This window comes from Lampetra planeri, chromosome 29 (genome assembly GCF_965212315.1).
Source record: "Lampetra planeri chromosome 29, kcLamPlan1.2.h2, whole genome shotgun sequence".
NCBI classification, from domain to species: Eukaryota; Metazoa; Chordata; class Hyperoartia; order Petromyzontiformes; family Petromyzontidae; genus Lampetra; species Lampetra planeri.
The window spans coordinates 8992221-9010701 of NC_136135.1; the positions used below are offsets into that span (position 1 = coordinate 8992221).

Genomic DNA, 18481 nt, shown 5'->3' on the forward strand with positions numbered 1-18481 from the left:
ATATTTTAGTTGTTGTTGCTGCTGTGATCACGTGCCCTTGCATAAATAGCCAGGCATCTGGCTAAGTGGGAACCATCCGTGTATCAAATCCAAAGGGAACTCAAACTCACGATTTAGTCCGTGCGGCGTTTTTTTTAGACAATTTCATCGCGTTCATATTTCACGAATTCATTGATTTTTTTTGTGCGCCGGTCAAAGCGTCCGTTTGCTTGCACGCGCGCAACTATTTTTGCTGTGCTGAGGTGACGGAGGAGTACACCATCACAGTGAAGGCGTCGGACAGCCAAGGGCTGCCGTTTGCCCTCACCACCTTGGCAAAGAGCGTCATCACCATCGTCGACATCAACGACAATGCACCCTTCTTTGTCGTCAGAGAGGCAAGTAGCGGTCGCGCGGCGCAAAGGTCGACCGGGGGTTTGGATTTTCTAGGGCGCTCAACAACTCCATCTCGCGCTACGCCACGTAACGTCTATTCCGGTGTACATGCATGTACGTGCGTTGCTGGGGCTACGAACCCCGGCTACCCGAGTTCGATTCCCGCTCATGGCCATATCTGAACTGGTCCTGGGCCTCCTTTAGGTCGACTCGGCCTCGAATGAGTACCTGGTGCGGTGTGTAAATATCACTACTTTGGAGACAAAGGCGGCCGTGCGTGGTGCTGGCCCCGCCACCCCCTCGTGTGCCGTGCTGGCCTTCATAGCTGCTCGCTTGCCCCAACAGTCTGTTAAGGCTATATGGGGATCTTTGTCTTTGTTTGAACTTCTTTCATACCGCACGTAGCCTCCCATGCGAATCGGAGGTGGGGAGGTGGACAAAAAACTAGCCTGGGGGGACCCCCCTAATGGCTGTAACTCATTGTTCGTTTTGTTTTTATCCTACCTGGTGATGTTGTTGTTATAAGTTCGTATCCCAAGCATGGGTCAAATCATAACATTCCTTCTGATATTGATAAAATGAGCAGCTGCACCACTGTGGGAATTCAGCAGCAGTCTTGAGAAAGTTACTGGACCCTACCACAAGAATGTCTAATTTCCATCAACATCCTGAGTGCCACCAAATAACATCTCAATCCTTGAATATGTGATCCCGAACAAAAAAACATACATGGATTTCGCTCGTGTTCTACGATTTGCATTAATTGTATGCACAGATTAATATTAAACGTTCTTGTCTTTTTTGTTTTAGCTGTATGCAACGGTTGTGGAAAACACCATCAAAATGGATGTGGTTAGAATTTCTGTCACAGACCGAGACAAAGTCAACACGAAACATTGGTGGGCTGTGTACTCGATCGCCAGCGGAGACATGCGAAAATATTTTCAAATCATCACGGACCGCAAAACTAACGAGGGAGTCATGTCTTTGAATAAGGTCGGTATCCTTTGCACTCATGGTCACAGATCGATACACGTGAACAAGGGAAAAGGGGATAATTGTTTTAATGTTGGGTAGTTGTTTATGTTGTTGTTTGTTTAAGAAGTGTGAGTCATTCGACCAGGTTCATAATCCCCAAGACAGGACTTCTGGGAACCAAGAGTAAAGCCTTGACTTGTCTTTTCAAGATGAAAATTCTCACGCACAGAAGAACGTGGATGCCTTTGCTGCACAAATTCTCTACCTCTGATTCTCAGAAAATTGACAATGGCACTCGCTTTCAGCTCCTGTTTATCCAGCCAGACAGCTGGGTTGCGTAATGGTAACACTCGTGCCTCAGAGTAAAAAGAACCTGGGTTTTATTCCAAATTCGGGCACCTTTCTGTGCAAGAGTTTGTATGTTCTCCCCCTGTTTTGCATCACATTTATGGCAATGGTACTTCTTCAAAGCAGACGGATTGTTCTGGAGTTGTTGTTATTTGTGCTAATGCAAATGCAGAATCAGACAAACATTATTTAACATTGATAAAGAAGGACATGTTCTGGCGTTTCGTTTTGAGGCAAACAATATTTGCATGCTCTTTGGTTCTTTCGGAAAGTAATGTAGGTGAAAAAAAAATAAGAATACAAATAGAAATAATACAATTTTAATTTTTTCACCGACGTTACTTTACCGAAAGAACCAAAGAGTATGGATCCTTGCAGTCACGAAAACTTCAAATCTAGAATATTTGCATGAACTAGACTTTGATTGCTATATTCACAGATAGCAAAATTACCTGAAACAATTTCGCAACTTTAATAATAAATGGGTCACACTGTTGCTGCTACTGGATAACAACAATAATAATGATGATGATGATGAGACTGAGACTGGAGTTGCTGCTACTTTTTGAGACGCCTGTTGCTGATTAGACTGCGACTGCTCGACGATGATCATGACGACGATGACGACGACGTCTTTCCTCGGCGAACCTTCCAGACTCTAGACTACGAGGAGACAAAACGCTACGAGCTGTCGATCACGGTGCAGAACGAGACGCCGCTGGTCGGCGTGACGCCGATTACCCAGGTCTGCAGGGTGATCATCACGGTGGTGGACCAGGCCGAGCCGCCCGTCTTCATGCCAGTGCAGACGGTGGTCACGCGGAAGTACGGCGTGGCCAAGGGCAGCAGCGTGGCCACCGTGTTGGCCCGGGACCCAGATAACGAGCACAACACCAACATCAGGCACGTGGGGGCTTTGCACGATGATGGATTTGGCCCAAAAAAAATTCAGCATCTAATGCGACGTATTCATTGGCTACCACATTCTGATGAGCTCCGCCCCCCTCTCCTCCCCCCTCAACTTGCTTTTAAGGGATTACATCTTGAATCATTGCCTCACTTGATGCAGCAAATCTGGCTGTGACGGTCCCACCTGATGACGGAGACTTGTGTTGCCTCCGAAACGTCGTGATTTTTATTTTATTTTACTTTCATTAATTTTAATGTTTTACCTACGTGACTTTACCGAAAAAACCTAAGAATACGACGTAGGCTTTCGCGACCAACCTTATGTTTGGTTGCAATTAATAATAATGTAATTGATTGCTACTATGATTGTTAAATCTTGTGGAGGGGAAGGGAGAGGGGAGGGGGGATATCCCACACCCCACCCCAGCGGTGCAGGAGGGAATATTTTAAGGAACTGAAATTATCTGAAGCGACTGTTGTCTCATGGCGTGCACATTGAGTGCCGTCATCACACATGCGTTAGCTTAGGCTTGACTTGTTGAACCAGGTGAGAATTCAGGAGACCACGACTTGAGTCTCATTTGGAATAGTAAGTAACCAGGGTCACCAAAGTGACAAATGCAAAACAACAATAAAGTATAGTCTTGATTTGAAGCTTTCGTGACTGCAGGAATCCATTCTCTTTGGTTCTTTCGGTAAAGTCACGGAGGTAAAAAAAAAATATCACGACGTCTCGATCGCAACACAAGCGGTCGTCCTCGGGCGGGAAAAATAATCCAGCAGTAGAACTGCTGAACCAGCGAGAGAGCTGTTACAACAAGAGATTATATATATTGTTGTAACAGCTCTCTCGCTTCAAATCTTGCTTGCAGACATCGCCCTCTGCTGGACTAGTGAGCACGGCGCATAGCCAGTGTAGAGGGAGGGTGTTCATGAATTTCAATGCAATACCCTTTTTGAAAAGGAGAACGGATGAATACCCTTTGAGATTCAATTAAGTCTCTCTTTGTCAATATATAATCCGTGTAACGCTAGGTATGTACCGGCACGTTGTTTTGCAATTGCTGTTCACATGATTCACAGTGTTGACTACTACACTGGCATATGCAAGTATTGGCCTGCTCTTCGACATGGTGGCTTCTGACAGTTTAGCATTGGCTTTTACAAACAACAACATGATCTGGAATTTCACCACGTAAACTAAACGAAGTAATGCCGTCCCAGCAAAGAGGCTGCTGAATATATTCAACAGCCTCTTTGCTGGGACTGTGTAACAATTTTTTTTGTTCTTGGGTAGTAAGTGTTATTTCCTAATTGCTTATACCTCAAAAGTACATAAAATGGCTATTATTCCCACGAAGTTTTCTTTCGTTACCAGGACAGTGATATTTTGAAATTTACCTATTTTCCAGAACATTTCAGATAGATTCAGGGCTGAGTAAACTTGGAGTAACTTCTAGAACATTATATAACTTTACAGTACAGTAATAGAAATAGTAGTATAAATACAGGGACCTTAAGAAAACCAGTTCAGTTTATTCTAGATTTGAAGCTTTCGTGACTGCAATGATTCATATTCTCAGGTTTTTTCGGTAAAGTCACGTAGGTAAAAACATTAAAATTAATGAAAGTAAAATAAAACAAAACAAAATAAAATTCACGACGATGTGTTGCCTCCGAAACGTCGTGAATTTTATTTTGTTTTGTTTTATTTTACTTTCATTAATTTTAATGTTTTTACCTACGTGACTTTACCGAAAAAACCTGAGAATACAGTTCAGTTTAGTTCCAGCTGCCTAAGTGGATACATATCTACATTTTCGGAGATGGCATCAAGATGCTGCAAGCATCCGGCAGATGCATTTTGCTATGTCTGCGCCCAATTTATCAAGACAAGAGCGAAAAAGTACTTTGTGGAAGCATCTGCTAAGATGTGTGAGGCCTACAAGGCATATTGCGGCATGCCTGTTGGGGATGACGACAAACCCTGGGCACCTCATTTCACCTGCGAGCAATGCAAAAAAAACTCTGGAAGGTAAGATGTACAATTGTTGCTCGGAATTTTACGTTATAAAATTTGTAAAGAAAAATTGTTAAAGTTTTTAATTAAAAAATGTTTTACAATTTTCAATGTTATTGAAAAAATGTATATATGAAAAATGTTGCGAGAATCTCTTACACATTAGTCATGGGTGAAATAAATGTATTTTTGTAGGATGGTACAGAGGGGAAAAAAGAGCCATTAACTTCGCTATCCCAATAATTTGGCGGGAACCCATTGACCACTCAAGCAACTGCTACTTCTGCATAGTGGACCCTTACAAACGTTGGACTGGCAAGAATGCACCTGCTATCACGCATCCGGACCTTCATCCAACGCGCCGATGCCACACTGCCATGAGCTCTCCGTACCCACTCCTCCGGAGAGAGAGCAGCCGTCTTTAGAAGAGAGCAGCAAGTCAAAGAGCGAGGAAGACGTTGTAGATCTAGATGACAATTTCAGAGGTGGAGCTGAGGAGAGAAACCCATACTACCCCAACCAAAAAGACCTCAACGACTTGATCAGAGGTCTTGGTCTCACCAAGTCAAATGTCGAGCTTTTGACATCTAGGCTCAAGCAGTGGAACTTGTTGGATGAAAATATGGGGAATATTCACCAACCTTTTTGCAGCTCCTTCACTGGTCAACATGAGCTCTGCTTCAGCCACAATGTGGCCAGTCTGTTTGAGGCAATCGGAATCGCCTGTAACCAGAAGGAGCGGCACCTCTTCATTGACAGCTCATCCAGGAGCCTCAAAGCCGTGCTGCTCCATAGTGGTAACAAGTACCTATCTCTTCCCCTGGTTCACTCGGTGCACCTCAAATAGGATTACAACAGCATCAAGATCTTGCTGGACGCCTTGAAGTATAATGAGTACGGCTGGGAAGTCATCGGATGGTGGCATTCCTGATGGGTCTCCAAGGCGGTTTTACCAAGTTTCCCTGCTATCTTTGCCTTTGGGACAGCACGGACACCAAGGCGCACTGTCACAAGCGGGACTGGCCACAGCGGACCGAGTTCTCTGTGGGGAGGAACACTGTCAAGTGGGAGCCACTGGTGGACGCCCGGATGGTGCTGATGCCCTACTGCACATCAAATTTGGCCTCATGAAACAATTTGTCAGAGCTATAGATAAGGAGTCGGCAGCCTTCAAGTACCTTCAAGACTTCTTCCCTAAGTTGTCTGAGGAAAAGGTCAAAGCCGGTGTCTTCATCGGGCCACAGATAAAGGAGATCATAGAGTGCAATTAATTCCCCAAAAAGCTCACTAGAAAGGAGAAAGCGGTTTAGAACAGCTTTGTCGCAGTGTTTCGTGGCTTCCTGGGCAATCACAAGGTAGAAAACTATGTGGAACTGGTTGAGACTCTGGTGAATAACTATGGCATAATGGGCTGTAGGATGCCCCTCAAAGTCCATATCGTTGATGCTCATCTTGATAAATTCAAGAAAAACATGGGAGTGTACTCGGAGGAGCAAGGCGAGCGCTTCCACCAGGATATACTGGACTTTGAATGCCACTACCAAGGACAGTATAACGAGAACATGATTGGAGACTACATTTGGGGGCTGATTCGTGAAAGTGATCTACAGTATAATCGTAAATCTCGAAAAACTACTCACTTCTACATCTTTTGTAGTAATTTTTGTATGACTTTAGTTTATTTTGATTAATATGTTGTTGTTTGCTGACTTTATGTGAACGAAAAGACACAAATTCGCCCATTTTATCATTGAAAATAGGTACATTTAAAAAATTACTGTCCTGGTCACAAAAGCAAAGTTTATGGGGAATAATTGTCATTTTCTATACTTTTTAGGCATAAGCAATTACAAAATAACACTTACAACCCAGGAACAAAAATTGTGTTACATCGTGATATATGCACGTTATGGAATTTATGTAAAGTTATCGGCAAAACTGCTTTAAACAAACAACAAACGGTTGTTCGATGCACAAGCATCGAGCACCCTTTAAGGTGTAATAGATAATAATTAATACGTTGATTGTATTGAGCAACGTTGTAAGAACGTTGGAAAGTGGACGATGGGACGGAATTCCAAAGTGGCGCAGTGTGAGAGAGTAGAAGCAGAAATAAACGTGTTGTGACCCCCAGTGTAGTGGTGCTTGGAACACAGTGTGGATGAGGAGGCACAATCAGTCAGGTAGGCCGCGTTCTGGAAAAATTGGCGAGCGGAGTTCATGGGGACACTAACCAAGATCCATAGCAGAGGATTGTTGGGTTAGATCGTGTAAATATAAACGTGTCGTTAAACCCGCCACCACTTGACACAGCCAATTGGTTAAGTTTGTCACGTAAACAAAACGTGCCAATTCGTTACTAGTTCAGCACATCGGTGTGTTGGAGATGTAATGCGAGCATAAATGGGGTTTGCTGCTGGGCTCTGGCCCAATCACACGGGTCGGGGTATTGGGGGGCGGAGCCAGTATGGGAAGGCCGGATCTGACGATCCGGAAGGGGAGGAGTCAGGATCACGTGCGAAACAGGATATAAGGGGGAGCCCGGAAGGGATCGGGATCAGTTGCGGGAGTAAGAAGGCTGAGCCACGTTGAGTGGCGAGAAGGGATCCGTGCCATCGGCCACGTGGCCTAAGGACCTTCAGCACGCCGTCAGCCAGCAGTGTGCGGAGTGAGGGAGTGGAGGAGCTATTGGAGGGGCTCGCGCGAGCGCGCAAGGAGACACTGGTCCGCTGTCAGGACCAGCGGGGTGTGAGGAAGAGCGGAGGAGTTGACGAGGGAGCGCGTGCGGGGCACACGCGAGTAGAGGAGCTGTAGAGGGAGTGCGTGCGGGGCACGCGCGAGGAGCATTCGGGGCACACGCGAGGAGACGCTGGTCCGCGATCAGGACCAGCGGGGTGCGGAGAAAGAAACTAAAAAGACCAACGGAGACCAGCAGTGCCTGACGAAGTCTTTTATTACAGAGAGATAAACCCACAAAATGTACAATTCCAGTACGACGGTGCGCCAGTAATTATAACTAGCATCCAGTGTCAGATTCAGCTAGTGCAGGGCTTGTAGCATATGTTATAAAGGGGCCCTAAATAAAATAAAAACACGTAAATATGAAAACACAAATTTACAACTTGCATAGTAAAGTAATTGTATTTTTTTTTATTTTCTATTCAACCAGATAATACGACAAATTGCTAACCTTAAACACCCAGTCCTTCATAAAAGTTGAAATCAGGCTAATACTATAGTAATAGAGCAAGTGCAGAATCACTAAACCGGAATTGATAGCTTGAAATCATTTAGCGCGGGGCCCTTGAAAATGCGGGCCCCGTAGCATATGCTACTTTTGCTACGAGGGTAATCCGGCATTGCTAGCATCATCAGGCGGATGCCAAAAGTTGTGGAGAAATCCTCCTGCTTTGGTCTTAAATAGAGGGATAAAAATGATGTGATAAATGTGATGTCGTCACTTGTGAGCCAATCAGGTGGATAATATTGGTCGTGAAAACCTACGTATTAAATTGACTAACCTTGATGGTAGCCAGGGGTGCAACGACCAATTTCAATGGGGTATGCAAGATACGACCGTGGGCCCTCCTCCTTTCTCCTGACTGTTTATAACCCGTATACAATAATGTCGGCCACAACTATATATATATTATTCTAGTTGCACTGTGTATTGGATTTAGAGGAAGACAATCTTACAGTGACAGCATTAATAAAACATATTTGAAGGGACAATACTCACAATTAAGTGGCCATGCGTCTTGCTTTCATGCCGGCCCATGGGTCTAGAATTTCCTTATTGATACGATAGCCAGATGTGTTAAGCGGGCTTGGTCCATGGCAGTAGACTGCAGGTAATTTTTAATGAGTACATTTCAAAAAAATAATTTCTTAACATTTTTGTACCTGTTTATCTGTGGCCGACTGGGCCCCAATGCATCACATTACGCTGCATATTCACCATAGTTACGTCACTGACAGTAGCGGTAGTAGGGTGATAAGGAGGTGACTGGCTGCCCGTGAGGGAGCGACTGGAGTGACTCTGTGAGTGCTGGATCGTCAACGTGACCCCTTTACTATGCTTGTTTGTCTTCGTGACATTCAGGTATGAGATTCTGCGGGACGCGGCCAATGTACTGGTGATCAACTCCATGACGGGAGAGGTTACTTCGAAGGCCCAACTCAGCCGAGACTCGTCCTTTATCTACAACAACACATACACTGCAACAGTCATCGCTATAAAGGATGGTGAGATGGTCTGTGTGTGTGAGGGGAGCAGTGGTGCCGTGGTTAGTACACTGAACTATGAACTCACTTACCTGACTTCAATTAATTGGCCATGGTTAGCATCAGTGGAAAGTGACACCTGATTCAGTCCCAGGTCCTCCCCTTGATTAATTCAGCCTTAAATGAGTACCAGGTGTGGTGTGTACACTGCATTGGGAAAACAAAGGTGGCCCGATGTGGTTCTGGTCACACATCCACCCAGACATTTGTCATGGTAGCCTTAATAGGTGTTCACTAATGGAACTGTTCCCAACAATCTGTGAGAAACTATATGTAGAATGCGCTATGATACCAATTACCCGAGTGACATTTCAGTACTCTAGTTTCCCCCCACATATGTATAAACACTCATTAAAGGAATAGGCCAAATATTCCAATATAGGACCACAGAGCTTGGGCAATCATTGGCACTGGTTCTGGCAGCTAACCCGCTTATCGACGGTTTCCTGCACCTCCGCTTGCAGGATGTGCATTTTATAAATTCTACACTTGTTCAGGTGCAATTTCCAAAGATGACACTTTCATACAAATACATCATCACGACTTTATTATTATTTATTCCTACGGTGAACAAAGGTTCGCCTTCTCTTACCGGGACGGGCACGGTGGTCATCATCGTGGATGGCGCCGACAATGGACGACTCAGCCTGGTCAGCAGCAGCTACTGTGTGGAGAAGGCGTCGCAGCAGGCACAGCTAACCCTCGTAGCTCGGGACGATGGCTCGCCCGGTGACCGCCCGCTCACCTTCTCCCTACCCAGCAGTTACGACAACTCCAGATACAAGTGGACCTTCGATGCCACGAGCGGTACGCTGGCGGCCCAGGCGCGGGTTCACCTTGAGCGACATAAATCACACGTGGCATTACCTACTATAATCACCCACAAATGTCTGTCCGTCCCGCGCGTGACGTCACTCCACATGAGGCCCACCCCCCCGCGTGACGTTGCTTCACATGAGGCCCACCCCCCCCCCTCATTAATATTCATGAGTGGGTGGATTTTTACACGAACGCAGAGGAAGGTCTAGCTGAATTAAATAATTGATTATGCAGAGTCTCTTCAAATATGACGTTTCTTTACAGAAAGTGACGGTAAAAAATAATTATAGGCAGCATAGTGCTACATCAGTGCGTGACGTCACTGCAAAAGAGCCCCCCCCCCCTTCATTAATATTCATGCCGGCGTTGAAATTTACACTAATGCACAAGGTTGCGCACTCCACATGCCGCACCCGTCCCCTCATTAATAATCATGAGCGGGTGACGTCACTCCACATTCCGCACCCCTCCACAATAACCATGAGGGGGTGACGTCAGTCCATATGGGGCAACCCCCCCCCCTCATTAATAATCATGAGCTGAACAATTTTTCTATTGAATATTTCAGATTTACTGCAATATACACCCGTCCTTAGACGGGCAAAAAAGCTAGTTGATGATATGAGGTGATCCGTTCCATGCACAGACTTTTGAAAGTTACTTTCCTTCATGTTTTTTTTTTCTTGGGATATTGCTGCATGCAGTACAATGCAATGCAAGTGAATGCAGCGATGCATGCAATGCGATGAAAACTAATGTGAGATAGATGTGGCATGCCTAAAATAATTATCGGAACAGCATTCCGAACTATTCCAGTTAAAACTAAGCGCTGGTCATAAGACTCTCAAAATGGTGGTCCTGCAGTAGTGGGGACCACACAGTCTATCATACCTTGGGACATTTGGCATTTGTTGACTCATGACCGCTTCTGTAATCCTTTTTACGAATGCACCTCTTTATTACAGACACATCGGCCTTGATGTCGTTGGAGAAGGACAACCTGGAGTGCGGAACTCAAGAAGTCCCCGTGTCCGTCACGGACAAGCCTGGCCTTAGCAAAACGTCCGTGGTGTCTGTCAAGGTGTGCGACTGCAAGGCGGGTGCTGGCGGAGCGATAGGCATTCACGGGGGAATGGACGATCGAGTGGGTGGAGAGGGTGGAGTGGCTGGGGGTGTTCCTGGCTACACCCATGGTGGATCTGGAATTGGCCTTTCCGCAGGAGCGCTGGCTGCCATCATCTGCTCACTCCTGCTTTTGCCTCTCCTCGGTGGGTACAACACGATTGCAGTCGTTCATTGACTTATGACATGCTGGCTGGGTGGAATTGTGGCAGAAATGCTTGTGGAACATTAAAACGGTTGCTAGGTGAAAACAAAAATGCAGTCTGAGTTGACTGCCTATCATCCTATTGGGTTCAATAAAATAGGGAGATTATTTAAGGAAGTTAACTTTGTTTGTCCTTAAGAGAGCCTGGCCCGAGGCTTTTGAATGAATTGTAAGGTCGCACTCATTTCACACAGAGTACTTGCCACAAATTAATCACAATACTGTTCAGATCGTGTCAAGGAGTATGAACCACAATACCTTGCTGATCTCATCAAGGAGGGTGTGGTTGGCGCATGCCTGTAATCCATTCTAGATTTGAAGCTTTCGTGACTGCAAGGGATCATATTCTTAGGTTTTTTCGGTAAAGTCACGTAGGTAAAACATCAAAATTAATGAAAATAAAATAAAATAAAAACAAAAATCACGACGTTTCGGAGGCAACACAAGTCTCCGTCATCAGGTGGGACCGTCACAGCAAGATTAGCTGCCTCCGAAACGTCGTGATTTTTGTTTTTATTTTATTTTATTTTCATTAATTTTGATGTTTTACCTACGTGATTTTACCGAAAAAACCTAAGAATATGCCTGTAATCCAGCAACATGTAGGCATGGAATCGTGTTTGTGGGACACCAACCTAGTGCAATGCCTGGAGTGACTGAGCAATGAAATTCCTTTAGGAGGCAAAACATCAAGTCGATTTGTACACTTTGGTTCTTTCGGTAAAGTCACGTAGAAAATCAAATCAAATAATAATAGAATTCGACGTTTCGATTGCAACACAAGCAACCGTCATCAGGTAAGAATGGATGAGAAAAAAATATCATAGTGGGGCAGAGGACAATGAGAGAGTTGTGTGGAATTCCAGACCACAGTGGCCAGAGGAGAGACAATTGACTATAAAATAGTTCAATTTGTACAGTTTTAGTGATATTATTTGGCATGCGTGAAACATTCTGGTTTCCTCCCACATACATAGATATTGGACACATTCATTTGTAAACCATTCCAAAGGAAAGCCCTCTTGGGAAAAAAAATCAACTCAGTGAAGCTTATGTTGGTTTCATGGACATTTTTTTACAATAAATGTAAGTATTTTTGTTTTGCGCACTGATGACCATGGTGTAGGAAGATGGCACTTATCAATACGCTCAGGTAAAACAAGCAGTAATCTTTCAGAATATTAGACTCTGCTGATGAGCCCGAGAAGGAAGAAAAAAAACAGGGAGGGTTTCCTCGTTACAACATATTTTGTATAGCTAGCTTAAGTCTGGACGGCCCATAGTCTGATAAGACTAAATATATGCTGTTACAAGTGGAGGTGTAGAACGGAAGGAGATTTATCTTGCTGTCATTTTGGTGATTGATGAAAGATCCATAATAGAGGTTTTTCGGGTAAGATCGCATAAATATAAAGGTGTCATTAAACCCACCATCACCCAACACAGCCAATTAGTAAGGTTTGTCACGTAAACAAAACATGTCGTTATAAGTTCAGCACACTGGTGTGTTGGAGAGTATACCCACAACATTTACAATTACTCCCCAACACACGAGTGTGCTGAACTAGGAACAAACTGGTGGCTGCGGGTGGGTTTAACGACACATTTACATTTAAGCGATCAAAAAAAAACCTCGATTATGGATAATATTGGTCGAGAAAGCTTACGTATTAAATTGATGAAAGAGTCTGTCTTGATGTCGGTGTTTACATTTCAGCTGTGGGACTGTTCTGTGCGGCCTCGAAACTGTTTCCGAAGAAAGGAAAAGCCATGATTGTTGGGAATGACACAAAAGGATTGGTCGTTAACTACATGGGAGAGGCAGGAGAGCAAGACCAGGTACTTAGCAAATGCATGACCATTTTCTATCTACTTCTCGATTATGGCTTTCCCAGATTGCACTACTGTCTCTGTCATTATTAAGCACATTATGGCAGAAGACTGTGAGCGAAGTGGAGTTAAAATCCCTGTCGATGGTTGGCTGACAGTTGACACAGCCTACAATATCTTCGGGGTTTACAGAAATAATCATCACTTTGTGTATGTATGTAGAACTTCTTATGCACCATGAGTAGTAACCCGTGCTCATCGAAGGTGCGGATTTTGTGGAGGTGCAGATTTTGTGGAACGTTCTATGGAGGAACACATTTGTTATAGTACCAGACCACGACTCTCTGGTCCTTGTGGATCAAATATTCCCGGCTCCATCGTTCCCTGACACGTTACTATTTCCTCATATGCCAGATGGATCTGATTTTGTCCTATACAGAGTAGCGCTCACTATAAGAATGTGGCATTTTCGCCACTAGCTTAGCACAGGCTCACCTATGAAGGTGAGCGATGAGCATCAACCAAAGCTGACGGAGACCCATGGACATTGTGTTGTTGGTAGCGCTTAATTTCCAAATGGAAGAGTCCAAAATGTAGTTTAGGAATGATTTCCGCATGCCACATTCGTTTCACCTTATTTTGTCCACAAGCTGTTCATAGAATTATAGGAATACAGGCTACAATTATATGTTGCACACCCGAAATGAAGGACGTTGGGCAGGTGCTCCAAATCGAGGGCAAACACATTTATTGTGGTTAATCTGTAGAATGCAACAGCATGTGTGTCACACGCAGCAATCTTCACCGAGTCGCCAATAACCACGTGACTGGTGTACACGTCCGCTTAATCATTAACGCTGCCAGCCCCCTCACAGGCCCAACTCAGTCATCACATGCTGGTATACACACGTGCATTGATGTACTGCACAGCACATAAGGACTTATTAAAAGAAAGAGTGGTTCATTCCTAATATGCCACAGATATTTATATAGGATAGAATAGGATATTTTTTATAGGACCTTGTTGTCTAGTGGTTGTGTCTCACACAGATAATCTTGACTCCAAGCCAGCCTAGAAAAGTATCGAGCGACAAATGAAGCCATGGATTTTGGTGTCGTTAAGGGCAGACGACGAGCCGGTTTGTGCTTCGTTTGAAAGCCACTGCCGTACTTTCGCAGGACATGAGCGCATTCCAGGCGTTCAGTATGAACAAGCAGTACTCGAATGCAGAAAAGACCGTGCTCTCATCCGCCGCCAACCTCGATGAGCAGGAAGATTCTGCACTGCTCAAGGTGGAAGCTCAGAGCATCTCCGCGCCCATGAGTAGCGCCAACCTCACGGAAAAAATAGTAACGACCAGCACGTACGTCTTCGCACAACCACCACTGCATACGGAGCCTTCTGTCAGGGCGAGTGATGCAAAGCAGTTAGAATGCGCGTCTTGTAACTGGGAAGGGTGCGAGTTCAAATGCTGGTCAAGGGTCAATTCTGCCCTTAATTTATCCCCCCCTCCCCACCTCTCAAGGTGAATAAAATTAGTACCACTTTAGGGGAACTCAACAGTGGTTGTCCTATCAACAAACTTACTCCTGTCATAGGAATCTGGATTATATATTTTATGAACGTAGAGATGCAAATGGAGATGAGCTCTCCTCTTTGCTCATTCGAATGGGAAACCACTTTGATGTTTTTTTTATTAGATGACCACAATCTGAAGCTCATTTGAGCGTGGAGACACTTTGGGTCCAATTTACACATTGGGGAATGTTCACATTTCACCATTTTCTTTTTGGGGCCAAATTGTGCCGAGGCCTTACTTACACTTATGGCTTTCTGCGTCGGCATGGCTGGAAACATCACAGCCAGTTATGACTTAAACTGGTTAAGTTCATGAAGCCATCCAGATTTATAAACACAGATCAAATTTCAACCGAGAAGATGGGTACAAATCGAGCAATCATTGGAAGGACGTTATTAACCAGTTTAAGTCATAACTGGCTGTGATGTTTCCATCCCACCTGCCGATGTTAGCAGTTATTTCCGACTCTCTGAGTTGCATTCCTCGATGTGGTGGTGGCTACATTGACATGCTAATCTCTCACAATACAATGGCCAGACCAACAGCTTTGGGGTGCCCTCCATCTTCCTTCTCTAACCCCGCCCACTTACCCTTGGGCTGCACCCATCTCAGGCCTATATAACACCCTGCTTCAGCAGCTCCCTTGCTATATTTTTTTTTACCTGAGGACGATTGCTTGTGTTGCGATCGAAACGTCGTGATTTTATATTGTTCTATCTACGTGACTTTACCTAAAGACCAAAAAAGTATTTACTATTTATATTTTACCTGGTATGGCCCATGTTGAGCTATCTAGCTCTTTTTCAGAAGTGATCTGGCCACAAATAATAGCTCAGCGAAGTTTCTCATCATGTGGAAATGTCTAGTAGCAGACAAATACTCTCTAAACTAGTGTTCTTCACTAATTTTGAGGGGGCGGGAAGGGGGGGGGGCACCATATATTTGAAACCATTTGACAGCACGATGACAGGGGGTGTTTCTACATTTGTGTATTATCAGGGGCCACACTTCAAAGGGGCCGCACTAAAGGCCACCAGGGGCCGCCAGTGGCCCGAAAGGGCCTTGCAATGAAGAATACTCTAAACGCACGTTTCCAATTAGTGTTTTCTTGCCACCCACTAGCACCATGAAGAAAACCACGCAGCACTCGTCGTCATCATTGGCGCAGCGGCAGCAGCAGCAGCAGAATGGCGTGGGTGGCATCGTGCAGGCCGGGCTGGGCCGTGCTGCCCACGCCGGGGATATGGCAAATGCCCTGGCGGCGAGGGAGCATGTGGCCACCGCCAATGGCTCCGCGACCGTCGCGAGCAGCAGCAACGTCAGCAGCATTAGGGGCACACTCAGACCCACATCCCCTTCCGCTCGAGCCATGAGCCCCACTGTGAGGCTCGGCCATGCGGGTGGATGGGCGGCCGGGCACAGCACGGCCACAGCTCAGTTTAGCGACGGGGCACAGCAGCAGTGGCAGCGGGCCGCTGTCTACAGGGAGGATGCTCCAGTGGCCAGCGAGACCTTGCGTTTCAAGAGTGCCAAGGCCATGGGTGGCTACAAACTGGGTCAAGAAAACATGGACAAGGTTCTTTACAAGGTGCTGGGAATTTATGTGTTCATGAAATGTATACTTAATGTATATTTATTTATTTATAATCACTCACTTACCTCTTTTATATTTTGCACCATCGTTTTTTTTATTGTTTTTTTGTTATTGTAACTTGCTGACCCGCCCCTACTGGACATCTGTGATAAATAGCCTCAAAGTTCATTGGATTCCTCCAGTGTAAATACATATTTTGATTTTGGATGGGGAGATCATTATGGGCTTATTCCACACTATCTTTTCCCGCGTGGCGTTTGAAGAGCAAACGGCAAATTATCATAACCGCGTGTTGAACATTTACCAGCAAATTTCTTGATTTGGAGAACACAGTGATTATCGCTCCCACTGTGAATCTACTGCAGACAATGACTGTGAATCATAGTGTAGTGACTGGCTCAGAGACACTAAGAGTCATCCTTGCACAGGGGCCATGCTAAGCTTCTCTGTATCGTTCCAATTTTAGTATATGTATTAACATCCTTAACAGTTCACACTTAGTAACTATAGCTCCCAGTCAGGACAGCTGACATACTGCCTGACTAACGACGCCGAGATGGTGAAGACGGAGACGGTGATAAAGACTCCAGCAGCACGACGGGATCCCACTCCACACGACAGCCCCGAGCAATTGCTCAGGGCCTCCTTTTATGCTCCTAGCGTCGCCTCACTCCGCCCCGGCCACGCCCCCTTACTAGCGGGTTCCCGGGCTTCCCCCACGTGCCCCTTCAGTAACCTTTCCCCGATATCCCTCTCTCTGGTCTATCACGTGGCCTGTTCTCAGTCAAGGCTGCTGTAACTGCAGATCCACTTCCCTGCCAGCAACAAGTGCTAAGCTGCTAAGTGACCGATTCTATGTTACTACGAAAGCTTTAAGTCAAGATACAATAGCATCCTCGTAAAAGTCTTGCACTATAAGAATGGCACGAATACCACTAACGATGATAGAGTCACAATTATTCAGTGTGGTCATGTGATGACTTTTGAAGCCTGGGTTCCAAGTGCTTAAGTCACAAATTCACAAATTGGCTAAATCAACGCAGGGAACGTTATTTCCCCAGTATAACTGAGGTAGCGGTTATGCTGGTTATACTGGGTAACACATATAACTGTGGACGCATTGGGAGTGAATGCTAACTTAATCTGCAATGCCCGACTGCCTGTCTTTGCCTTCGTGTGTTTGTGTGTGCCTGCGCATGTGTCTGTCTTTGTTCCAGGTGAAGTTGTTGGTGGATGCTGACCCAGCCATGATGCCGCTGGACACACGCTTGATCTACAGCTATGAAGGGAGGTGCACACCTCCTGATTCATTCTCCTGCCTCACTGACCTTAACTTGCAATAGATAGACAAGTCAACACCCCATCAATCCAACCATCCAATTCGTTAATCTATCCCATCCAGTTATTAACTTGTTAATGCATCCATTCACCATTCATCCATTTATCTAGAAGTTATTTCATCCATCCGTCTGTTTCACCATCCGTTTATCTTTGTTTTCATCCGTTCATCTATTTTTATATCCGTTTGTATATCAATCTTGTTTGTATATCCATATCTCTTTTTGTCCATCCCACACCTCCGATTAGCACGGTTGGCTCTGTACGGTGTAAACGAAGTTCAACATGCATACATATATATCTATCCATGTATCTATTTGAGCCACCCATCCATGTATTCTTCCATCAATCAATTTGTTATTTCATCCACTAATTTATCCATCCACACACCCATGTATATGTCCATCCATTCACTTTGAATGCAAAAATCGGCTTCTGGCAGACAGTTTTTGTATCTTTCACAAATAAAATGTGTGCTATTGATATTAAGTCACGTGTATATTTACACTTGGCCTATCTTATCCAGCATTCGCCAGCACTTGTTCATGCATTGTTAAGGATACTGTGACGTCAACGAGCATTCACCGTGCTATCTCTTAAACTGTTAGCCCTCAAAGTTAAGCTCGGTTGAATTGAGTTAAATTTGTAGTATAAATGTTAGACATTTTTGTGTAGTCGTTGGTGACCAGGTTCAGACCATTAGTTCTATACTGGAGAACTTGCTTTACTCATGATGAATCTGTCGTGTGAGACAGCCATTATGATTCTTACTTGCTCTTGCTTTGTGTTGTGACACGGTCATTTTGAATCTCGCACCCCCTAACTCTCTCTTAAGCCCCCTTTTAATACCAAACTGCTCCGACCATGTTCAAATTGAAAACCCTTACGACAACAGTGGTGCATTACTTTACGTAACAATATGGATGGTATGTCAAATATTTCACCACGTGTTATTTAGGATCTCTTGTGCACAACCGCTGAACTGTACACCTTAATTTAGCTGTAAAAGATATGTGGTGGTTCACCATGTGACTGTATGCTGTAAAAGCCATGAAAAGATGAGGCTGTTAAAATGTATT

General features: G+C 44.8%; 1 protein-coding gene and 1 non-coding gene across 2 annotated transcripts in view; one reads left to right on the forward strand and one right to left on the reverse strand.

Annotated features, from left to right (window-relative positions):
• The window catches only part of LOC144728659 (B-cadherin-like), a 45668-nt gene extending 27783 nt beyond the window's left edge, over window positions 1-17885 (forward strand). Inside the window, exons 8-17 of the mRNA XM_078608239.1 lie at window positions 243-377; window positions 1186-1371; window positions 2357-2604; window positions 8733-8875; window positions 9491-9721; window positions 10699-11001; window positions 12778-12899; window positions 14070-14254; window positions 15593-16058; window positions 17282-17885. Of these exons, the coding sequence (XP_078464365.1) occupies window positions 243-377; window positions 1186-1371; window positions 2357-2604; window positions 8733-8875; window positions 9491-9721; window positions 10699-11001; window positions 12778-12899; window positions 14070-14254; window positions 15593-16058; window positions 17282-17407 (2145 nt within the window). The 3' untranslated portion in view covers window positions 17408-17885. The remainder of the gene's footprint in view (window positions 1-242; window positions 378-1185; window positions 1372-2356; window positions 2605-8732; window positions 8876-9490; window positions 9722-10698; window positions 11002-12777; window positions 12900-14069; window positions 14255-15592; window positions 16059-17281) is intronic.
• Window positions 16447-16552, reverse strand: LOC144728702 (U6 spliceosomal RNA). Its single transcript, XR_013587559.1, has one exon. It is a non-coding gene; the product is annotated as a U6 spliceosomal RNA (small nuclear RNA).
• Window positions 17886-18481: the final 596 nt, after the last annotated feature.